The sequence below is a fragment of the Aythya ferina genome (genome assembly GCF_964211825.1).
Source record: "Aythya ferina genome assembly, chromosome: 19".
Lineage (NCBI taxonomy): Eukaryota > Metazoa > Chordata > Aves > Anseriformes > Anatidae > Aythya > Aythya ferina.
Genome location: NC_140309.1, coordinates 1,765,126 through 1,776,042, shown reverse-complemented (window position 1 = coordinate 1,776,042; position 10,917 = coordinate 1,765,126). Strand labels below are relative to the sequence as shown.

At 52.2% G+C, this 10,917-nt stretch overlaps 1 protein-coding gene across 1 annotated transcript in view; it reads left to right on the top strand.

Annotated features, from left to right (window-relative positions):
• Positions 1-411: 411 nt before the first annotated feature.
• The window catches only part of HIP1 (huntingtin interacting protein 1), a 49,866-nt gene continuing 39,360 nt past the window's right edge, over positions 412-10,917 (top strand). The window contains exon 1 of the mRNA XM_084492742.1: positions 412-555. Within this exon, the coding sequence (XP_084348868.1) occupies positions 439-555 (117 nt within the window). The 5' untranslated portion in view covers positions 412-438. The remainder of the gene's footprint in view (positions 556-10,917) is intronic.

Here is a 10,917-nt window from a genome sequence, read left to right as displayed (position 1 = left end):
GCCAGGCGGGAGGGGAGGGAGGGGCAGAGGCCGTGAGCGGCAGGTGCGAGAACCAATCACCGCAGGGCACCAGCAGGGGGCGGGGCGCGCGCAGTTATTGTTGTCCGTAGAGGCGGGACAAGGGGCGTGGCTCCCGCGGAGGGGCGGGAGCTGACGTTGAGTGGCGTGGAGTCCGACCAGTGACGGGGGGGGGGTGCGAGAGCTGGCCGCATGCGCCAGCCCGAGGACGGCCCTCGGGGGGGAGGAGGCTCCTTCTGACTGGCGTTGGGAGCGGCCAATGAGAACGAAGGGGCGGGGAGTGGGCGGTGTGGGTGGGGTGGGCCCGTTCGTGAGTGACAGGTAGGTGGGCCAATGGCGCGTGGCACGGACAGCGGCGGGTCGGAGCGGAGCGGTTGCGAGGGCGCGGCGGGGCCGGAACGGCGGCGGGCGCGGCGGGGCATGGACCGCGTGAGCAGCTCCATGAAGCAGGCGGGCAACCCGCTGCCCAAGGTGCTCGGCCGGCGGGCGGCCGGCGGCGGCCTGGAGGCGGAGCGGGAGAGCTTCGAGCGCGCCCAGGTATGGGCGGGGCGGGGCGGGGCGGGGCGGGGCCGGGCCGGGCGGGGGGGCGGGGCCAGCCTCCTGCCGGGGTCGGCGGCCGCCATGTTCGGCGGGGCTCGCGCCGGCGCTCGGCACCGCTGTGGTGCCCGGGGGCGCCGTGTCACTGAGCGCTGCATCGCAACGTCTTGTAAAGACCTCCAGGGATGGTGACTCCACCACTCACGTGGGCAGCCCATCCCAATGCCTCGTAACCCTCTCAGTAAAGAAACTCTTCCTAACATCCAACCTAAACCTCCCCTGGCACAACTTTAGCCCATTCCCCCTCGTCCTGTCACCAGGCACGTGGGAGAACAGGCCAACCCCCACCTCGCTACAGCCTCCCTTGAGGTACCTAAAAAGAGCGATAAGGTCGCCCCTGAGCCTCCTCTTCTCCAGGCTGAACAAGCCCAGCTCCCTCAGCCGCTCCTCGTAGGACTTGTTCTCCAGGCCCCTCACCAGCTTCGTCGCCCTTCTCTGGATCTGCTCAAGCACCTCCATGTCCTTCTTGTAGTGAGGGGCCCAAAACTGAACACAGTACTCAAGGTGTGGCCTCACCAGGGGGACAATCACTTCCCTCGACCTGCTGGCCACACTGTTTCTTATGCGACTAAGGGTTTAACGTGGAATGTGGCACTATGCAGAGGAAGGCTCCTGATGAGAAACAACACGGCATGTGTTTCTCGGAGGTGCTCTTCGAAGGGTTGGCTCGTTCCCTGTGTGACTTTTGGTTCTTGTGAGTGTTCTGCTCTGCAATTTCCTGGCTTACTCCTTTCTACTTTTTGCATAATTCTTGCTTTCTCTCTAGTATGGGGAACTTCACAGGCACTGCTCGGATCTTCCACACATTGGTCATCCACAGTGTTTGTCAAACTTCTTCTTTTTGAGGTTTTATTATAGAAACCTCATGCTGGGTGGCTTTTTGAGTTTTGTTTTTTGGGTTTTGGTGTTTGTTTTTTTTTGAAAGTGACTTTTCTTTACAAAGGTTCATACATTTTCTCAAATGGCTTTCAAAATTATGATTTTACCAGGTTTCCACATGCACACAGGCTCATTCCATCCTTGCCTCCAAAACCTGCAGGTCCCATAGCAGCAGTAGCAATATCTTGGGCTAAAAGAGCCCCTACAGATAGAAGGCATGTCAAAATAGGCTTCCAGTGAGCCTGGATGACACCTAATTGGGTTTGGTAGCACCCATTTTCTGTGGTCAAAGAGTCAGGTTGGTAAAAAAAAGCGCCATATGAAGCTCTCATGGTGGGATGCTCTTGTGGTTGTCATCACATTGCACAATGGTCTGCCCTGTTGATGTCCATTGGCTTAGGGATATGTCAAAATAACTTTCCTGGTGGTCTCTTTTCTTCATGTGTGCTTGTGTCTTAGTTTTGCCAGTGATGCAAATGTGGAAAACGTGAGGGCACAGCAAAACATGATGTCTCTGATACGCTGCTGCCATGTGCTGGCCCTGGCTGGCTCCCTGCTGGGTGGTAGCTGCTCCACGAGCCCCAGAGACGTGGCTCCCTGGCTTTGGCACCTGCCTGACTGCTCCCCTTTTCTTTTACTGTCATTGCTGGTTGTTTTAATGGAAAGCTGAGTAACAGGGATGCCAGATCCTTCACTTGTGCTGTCCTGCCAGTGCATGGCCATATGGGGTGCACTGCTGCCATGGCTGTTGCAACAGCTTTCTCCCTTTTGTCAGTGTTTCCCTTGCTGGGATTCAGTGCTGCTCACTGCTTCAACCTCAGTAGAATAAATCTTCGGACAGAGCAAAGCTGTCTGAGCAAGGAGAAAAACCACCAAAAGTGAAAATTCTACCATATGTTGAGATAGATGCTTTTATTTCACGTGGCTGCTAACCTACTGTGAAGTTTGCATTCTCTGCAAATTCTTCTTTCTGTACTGAGCTTCTGAAGCTAAGACCTGCTCGCTTAGGTGGGTGCCCTTCCCTGCTTGGGCTTCCTTTCGCTTCTCCCTGCACCTGTCCCCTGTGGACGTTTCTGTGCCTTGATGGGGCTGGCTCACTCTGCGTGGACACAATGTGCTGGTTTGGCGGAGACAAGATGTTCAGCACTTAGATGAGACAAGATCTTGAGAGCAGAAATGGTGTCAGAAGGAAGAAGGATTTCTGTGAGGTAGGGAGGATGCACACAGATGACACTAAGTGCAGAGCATCACAGCAGGACACAAAAACCTCCTGGTGCTGCTGCTGCGCACCATCTGCCTTGGCACTTCCCAGAGCCATTGGCTTTGTGTAGATGTGCCGAGCCACCTCTGCCCCAATCCCTTCCAAAGGATGGCCGCTGAGATGCCAGCACAGTGCTGTCACCTGTGCTGTGCCATATGCTGGCTGGTGCACTGCTGTTGTCCACTGTAGCTTCACAGCTTGCCTGTGGGGTCTTCTGATGACAGCAGGGGGACCCGGGAGCCCCTCCATGCTGGCAGTGCTCTGAGCTCCAGGAGCATCCCTGGCACTGCTGGTAGGGACGATCACCATCCAGAAACCTGAATGTATGGGAAAGTTTCCTTCCTCATCCAGAACAATTCTGGCTCACTGCCTTTTAGGGTCCTGCACAAGTCCCTTTCCGCTTTTGGGAAACCAAATGCTGGAGAGGGGCAAATGTGCTCAGAAAGGAGTAATGGGGGAAGTTTCCTTTGTGGGCGTAAGTGCCCAGAGCAACAGTGAGAAGCGGCTTGCTGGGCTTTGATGATGTTCCTGTCCTGTTATAAAGCTCTCCCTCTGGGTTACAGCCAGGTTGGGACAGGGCTGGTGGTTTCCGTTGCTCCTTAAGGCTTGAGCAGAGATGCAGAAGTTTTGTGTTCATCCCCAGAGACAGATCCCCTGAGGTTTGTGTCAGGAGATGTGTCATAGCTGTGTGCCACATCCACTACCCATCAGGTGTCTTTGGGCATTCGTCCACTGTGGTTTGTCCTGATAGTGGCCAAGTGCTGGGAGAAGACACTTCTTGTTTAAAACTCTTCCAGGAAATCTAAAAAGCTTTCACTTCATCTTCTCTGCAAGTTTTTTTTTCTAAGCAGGGCACCCAGTAGCAAAGAGAAACATGGATTGTTGATTGCCCACTGCATCCACCTTCTCTTTCTTGTTTGCAGCTATAGCTGGGTCCTTAGAACCACATGTTGTTGGTGCAGGACCACCAAAAATAGCAATTTACAACTAAGTAATTCCCCTGGGAAGTCATATGTGCAGTTGCAGGTGATCATTGAGCTGTCTTCACTGCTGCTTGTACCCTCCAAGGTAACTAGCATGGTGCAAAACTGTAAGCTCATGGTCCCTGGGGTCTCTGTGGGTTCAGGCAATTGCCTGCTTGTGGATCCTCATATTCCTCCTTTGCATGACCCAAGAGCTTCGGTTCCATCCTGAGAGCTCTGCCCTGGTGCTGGTTCCTGTGGGTACAAGCACCACTGCTGTTGCCTTCTGCAGCATGATGCCACCCCACTGTCCCAAATCAGCACCAAAACCAGCTCGTTATTCTGCGGTGGCTTCCACCATTCTGCTGCTGAAAAGCCCAAAACACAGCACTGCAGGCTGCAAGGGCCAGTTTCGTTTTGGGTCGAGGGTAGTAGGGTTATTTCATCCCGCTGGCATGGGAGCTGCTGGAGGCTCGTGGCCCAGTGCAGGTGGGAGGCAGTTCCTGCAGCATCCCCGCTTTTGGCCGTGCCACTGTGGGGGGAACACTGTGTCCCTTCCCCACCCACGGCAACTGGGACGTGGCTCAGTGCAGCTTGCCATCGCAGAGGAAATGCCATTTTGCTTCTGACATCTTCACTTTTAGAAAACAATTTTTGTGGTTCAGATGCTGCAGCCGCCAGCAGTTTTGCCAAGATCTTAAGTTCTTGCACAGGAAATGAGGCTCCTTTCAAAAGCACCAGAGTGTTCCTATATATATAGCCTCTCTGAACAGATATTTAAAGAAACATATTGACACTGGCAAGAACAGGAAAAAATAGCTTCTGTCTGTGGAGAGTGAGGGATGAAGCCAGCTGAGCCCATCCTGGGGGAGTTGGTGATACAGGGGATTAATTCTCTGCTCTTTCATCTCCAGGAAAAAACGAGCTCTTGTGCTTTGTCCCAAGTGTTCCCCAATGCTCTTGGTGTATTTTATTTTAATAGGAATTAGAGGTGCTTGGGAGTGAATACAGTTTCAGCAGCAAAGAAATGAGTCATCTCGGCTCTTTTCAGTCTCACTTAGAAACTTATTTCCATCCCCACAGCTTCATCTGTGTGAAAGAAAATAGCTTGTCTTTTACCAGATTAGCTGTATGAGGTCTGTCTTTCTCTTTAATGAAAGCTGGGATTTAAACAAAAAAAAGGGGGGGTGGGGGAAGGGGCAGGGGGAGAAATAACTGAGGTTTTTCTGTGATCCTGGACTCAAAAAGTGGCTGAGCTCCAGGACAATAAATAGGTGTGGCATAGAAGGTGGGGACACCTGCTGCCAGGTTGCTTCAGGTGGGAATGTGACATTTATGGGCCAGCTGGCAACTAGCATGGGGGCTTGCCCCAGAACGCACCTAGGACTGCACAGGAGGACGGGGCTGGGGGACATCACAGCCATGAGAAGCCTGATCCCCAGCTCAGCACCTGCTGTCCCCTTGGCTGGCAGTGGCAGCAACCCTGAGCCCAGAAAACCAAGGGGAGGATGGGGACAGTGGGTAACGGCGAGGCAGCGGGTGCCAGGCATGAGGAGGTGCCAGGTCTGCGGCACAGGGCTGGGTTCCTGCTGCTCAGGGCTGCAGGTGCTTGGGGAAACACCTCAGGGCAGAGCAGGGGCACAGGGCTGAAGCTGCTGCTCTTGTCTTGCCATGTTCATCGCTCATCCACAGTTTTGCAGCTCACTGTCTTCTCTGCTTGGTTGGCAGCTGGAAAGAAACATTTTAAAAGGTATCCAGGACAAAATAGTTTGAGTTCTTATATTTGTAATCATCTGGCTTCAGATGCTTCAAAGAGGAAGAAAACTGCGTGCTAAAACCAGCACCAGCCTTTGCATGAGGCTGAGGCTCCAGAGACTCTGGCTTCTGAAACGCAGATGTATTTGAGCCAGAACCTGTCTGGATCTGTGATTCAGAGAAAGCAAGAATAGGGCTTAAGCCAGATGTTGATGCATCTTTGCAAGCTTATTCTTACGCAAATCTGACAGTTTACCTTAAAATATATATTTTTATATTATTTATTTATTTATTTATTTAAGAACGTTGATAATTACAGATACCAGCATACAGTGAGCAACATTTGGAGGAGAGGTGAGCACAGCGCCAGGTGCCCCAGGCTCTGCTGGCAGGTGCTTTGCCAGCAGCCTGCAGGTGTGCAGGGCCGTGCCTAAGTACCCAGCATTTACTGGGTGCAGAGAATTCAACCAAGCAGTCAGGATTCTGCTGCTGCCAAGATGGCAACGAGAGCAATGCAGCAGTGGGAGAAGTGGAAGAAAGGCTGGATTCTGGTCCTGATCACTGCCACAGGCTCACCTGATTTATTCTGCACTCACCAAAGAGGAAATCTTCCTGGGGACAGACTGTTCAAAGGGGACATGCAATGAGCAGCACAGACGGTATTTTAGTCCGGATGTGCGAGTCCCCAGCTGCTGCTGGATGCATTGTACATTGTTTGCTGTTTGCGGCTAATCAGGGTGGGAGGTAAATTACCCCTGGTCTGCATGCAGAAGGTGAAGTTACTGGCTCAAAGCTGCATGCGGACATCTAATATTTTACTTACTAGCATGCGCAGCTTCCTTGTGTAACTTCTGCAGCACAAAGGCTGTGGGGCAGCCGTGGCCGTGGCTGTACCATCAGGCTGGGCTGAGCCTCATGCCAGGCTGCACACCCAGCTCATGGCTTCTGGCATCACCTTCAGGCCAGCAGAGGGGAGATCCCAGGTGTTCCCTGCCCCCACCATGGGCTTCAAGGTGAGTATGTCCATCAGCTGTGTCTGTGCCATCCGTGGGGCTCAGTACATGCTTGCTGAACCCTTTCCTGCTGTGCCTTGAGCCAGGCATGCTGCTTTGGTGCTGGGACAGGCAGGCATCATTGCATTCTCTGTTCCCATCAAAGCAAAAAGCATCAGCATGGTAACTACAAAAACACTCTTTTTTTTCTCAGCAGCTACTGTGAAATCATGTAGCTCCAGCACTCAGTAAGCTTTATGCAGCTCATAGTGAGGTTACCAGCCTTTTTTCGTAGCTTGGTCATGAAACTCAGGCTGCCAGGTTGACTTGAGTTGCCCAGGTCTTCCATCCTTAGTCTTGCAGTGAGAAGACTATTTCTTTGCTGTTACCAAACTAACAAAACAGATTACCAAAGCTGTGATTACTTTATTCCAGGACTTTCATAATTTTGCTGCCTTCGGCATAGTATGACTGGTACCCAGCTTTATGTAATTACAGTTAATCCCAATTTAACAGCATTGCTCTGTACTCTTCCCAGATGGACCAGACTTGTGTGGTTATCGGTCCCACAGCACCAGATGCCATGGGCCTGGGGGAGTCTGTTCCTTGAGGTCCTGCAGTTTTTATCCCCTGGCTCTTGCTTTGCCAAGTGACCCAGCTCCTCCTGTACAGGCACAGACCCCTGCACCCCCAACAGCACTATTCTTCCAGCAGCTGGGCTGCTGAAGATGGCACATTAAATATTTACCATGCAGAGAAGAGGCAAGTTGCAGTAAACAAAGGGACTCATTGGGAGAAGAGGGTTTTCTCATCAGGGCCAGGCTGGAGACTTGCTATTTATTGTTAACATTTGTCTCTTTTATTCTATGCAGGCAGCCCAGGGCTCTCTAGAGAGTGTATGGCATTGCTTTTTATTTTAATTAGCAGATGCTGGCTGGAAAACAGTGTTTTCCAGACATTATTTTTACGTGGAAGCGAGCAAGAATACAGGGTTTCGTAAGCGCAAATAGTGTTGCAAGGTGCTCATGGCACAACACAGGGGCACGCTGCTGCGGGAAGCCTGGAATTGTCCCTCTTCCACTAGACAGCCCATGGAATATCCTGAGTTGGAAGAGATCCCTGAAGATCAAGTCCAACACCTGGCTCCATGCAGGGCAACCTGAAAGTTAAACCACATATCTACGAGCACGGTCCAGTCACTTGTTGAACACTGACAGCCGTGACCACACTTCCCTGGGGACATGCTGCAGTGCCTGAGTGCCCTCTGCGCCCTGTGGCACCAGCGCTGAGGCCGGGCCCACAGCACCACCCTGTGCACTGCCTGTCCTTGGAGACACGTCTGGGGCTGGCAGCTCCACTTGGCTCTGACCTCTGGGTGCGGAAGGCACTTTGTGCATTTGGGGCGAGTGTAGCTCAGGGCAGTGGCCATAGGAAGGAGTCACAAAGAGCCTTTTGCACCTTCTGTACAAGCCAGATGCATCCCTTGGGTTTCTGGCCTGCTGCCCACAAGGCTCCCCACTGATTCAGGGTGGGGCTCTGCACACCCTCTGTGATCCGCAGAACTGAACAGCAAATCACGCCCTGCTTGGGCACTGGTAGCGCTCATACAGCCGAGAGGGCTGGGCAGCGGCCATGCTCACCCCCACGGGTCCCTCAGCACCACAGCTGTGGTCACCAGCACACCGAGCACACCGTCACTAGGCCACTGCTCGTGGGCCGCTCACTTCAGCAGTACAGCCTTCAGAATTGCTTCCAACAACAGTCATGTTCCACCTCTGAGTGATGAGTAAAGGTTTTTGAGGTTTTAAGGCAGCGCTGAGGTGGAGGCAGAGGAAGTTCTTGACTTCTGCGTGGCCTGGGAAAATCTCTTCTGGTGGCATTGTTCCCAGTTCGTAACCTGGTGGAGATCCTGTGTTTTCCCAGCAAGGAATGCTTTGTTTACTTCACAAACGGGAATGAAATGTTCCTACTGTCAGCAAGGCCTGACTGCTTTTGTGGAGGTAAACACTTCTCTGGAGAGGGCAGAGGTACGCACTTCTGGGCTTGCTGAATTCTGTGGCCTCACTCTATTACCCAGAGCTTTCATGGTTCATACGGCTCAGCTGGAAGTGTGGATCTGGTGTCAGGGTCAGCATTAACCCCTTTAGGAGATAGCTCCAGTTTTCTCCCACACTGGTACAAAGTGCTCCTAGCTTCCTTTATCTGCTGGTAAGATGCTCTTGGCCTCAGCTGGATGACTTGCTCCTCACCAGCCCCACGAGCTCACCCTGCACTCTTCATGCGTGCTCTCCTCTTATTTGTCTTCCCAGAAATTGCATTACCACTCAGGCACTTTTTATAGCTCAAAAAGAAGTGCTTTGAATTACTGAGTTGTCAGGGAGGCCAAATACACAGGGGAGGAGCCACAGCTAGAAATAGGGATAGTCTCCGCTTATGCATTCCAGTTTTATTTTTTTAACGGAGATGTCCAAGTTTGCTGCAAATGCCAAGCTGAGGAACACATCCCGTGCTTGTTCCAGTCAGATCATGTCTTCTTTCTTCTTTGTCTTATTCCCAGTGCACTCAAACCAGCCGTGGGGCTGAGCTCCTGCAAGGTGTTAGGAGATTCCTTTCCTACATTACACTGACTGCAGTCATCCAGCAAAAGCTGGAAATGTCTAAGGAGGGGCTCTCACCCACACCCTGATTTCTGGTAGCCTCCAGATACACTAACAGTTTGCCCAAACTCTCCCTGCTGAAGCACTGAATGTCTCCTGCCCCTGGAAAAAGAAATGTCAGAAGTATCAGAGCCACTGAGCCCAGCGAGGTCTGCTGGAGCCTTGGGTGTGGGGGAGCTGAGGCCCTTGGTCTCACCTGAGCTGTCACCTGGAGATGCAGAGGTTGGTACTGGCTGCAAGGGGACACGAGCAAATGAATCTGAGCAGAAAGAAGACAACATCTGCTTAACAACATCTGGGTCTTTCATCCCCTTAAAATTACTTGTGATTTTGGCTATGCACGGGTTGCAGTTGACACATTTGGAGGTGTGGGTTGGAGGGGACGGGGTGGTGCGACGCTGCTGCCTGCTGGGGATGGGGTGGATGCAGGAGGTGGGACAGCAGTATTCAGGCTCTGCTTCAGTGAATGTTCAGGAAGCTGTGCAATATGAAACAAAGTCCCCCAAAGGGCAGCAGAGGCAGCTACGAGCTGAGCCTGCTAGGGCTCTGCTCCGCTCCTGCTGCTACAGGAGAGGAGCAGGTGCCTACAGTGGCATCTCTCTTTTTTTTTTTTTTTTTGTGAGAAAAATGCATTCAAGGTCAAATCTGAGACATTTTTTCTTTCTCATCAGCCATCACGTGGAAATGGCAATTAGCCAGCTTGTGTACTTTACATCGTTCATGGTTTTAACCTTTTTCCCTCCCTTTCTGCTGCTGCAGGAACAATTATTCCCTATATCATAGAATCATAGAATCATAGAATATCCTGAGTTGGAAGGGACCCTTAAGGATCATCAAGTCCAACTCTCGACACCGCACAGGTCTACCCAAAAGTTCAGACCATGTGCCTAAGTTCACAGTCCAATCTCTTCTTAAATTCAGACAGGCTCGGTGCAGTGACCACTTCCCTGGGGAGCCTGTTCCAGTGTGCAACCACCCTCTCTGTGAAGAACCCCCTCCTGACGTCCAGCCTAAATTTCCCCTGCCTGAGCTTAACCCCGTTCCCGCGGGTCCTGTCACTAGTGTTAATGGAGAAAAGGTCTCCTGCCTCTTGACACCCCCTTACGAGGAAGTTGTAGACTGCGATGAGGTCTCCCCTCAGCCTCCTCTTCTCCAGGCTGAACAGGCCCAGTGACCTCAGCCGTTCCTCGTACGTCTTCCCCTCCAGGCCTTTCACCATCTTCGTAGCCCTCCTCTGGACACTTTCCAACAGTTTCATGTCCTTTTTATACTGTGGTGCCCAGAACTGCACACAGTACTCGAGGTGAGGCCGCACCAGCGCAGAGTAGAGCGGGACAATCACCTCCCTTGACCTACTAGCGATGCCGTGCTTGATGCACCCCAGGATACGATTGGCCCTCCTGGCTGCCAGGGCACACTGCTGGCTCATATCTCCAGCTTCTTTTCCCCTCAGCAGAAGGGAAAGGAGATTTTGCACACTGTGGTAATGTTACGAACTGCTCCTATCAAGAGATTCAGAGGGAATGAAGTCTGCCGAGCTCCTTTCTTCTGATGAGTGAATTCTGAGTATCTGATCTTAGCACCTCCAAATGCCTGTTTCTTTCCAGCCTGTGAAGAGAAGCAGTGTGATTACAGCATCCTGCAAGCAGCCTGTGCAGCTATGGCTAAAGCTTACTCTTCTTATCCTGGGAACTTCCATCTTTTCCAGTCCTGCAGGATAAGGATGGTGCTCAGCTCCTCACACATGAGTACTGCAAGCAGTGGCTGCACCTCTGGGATGGTTGAGGCTGGCCTCA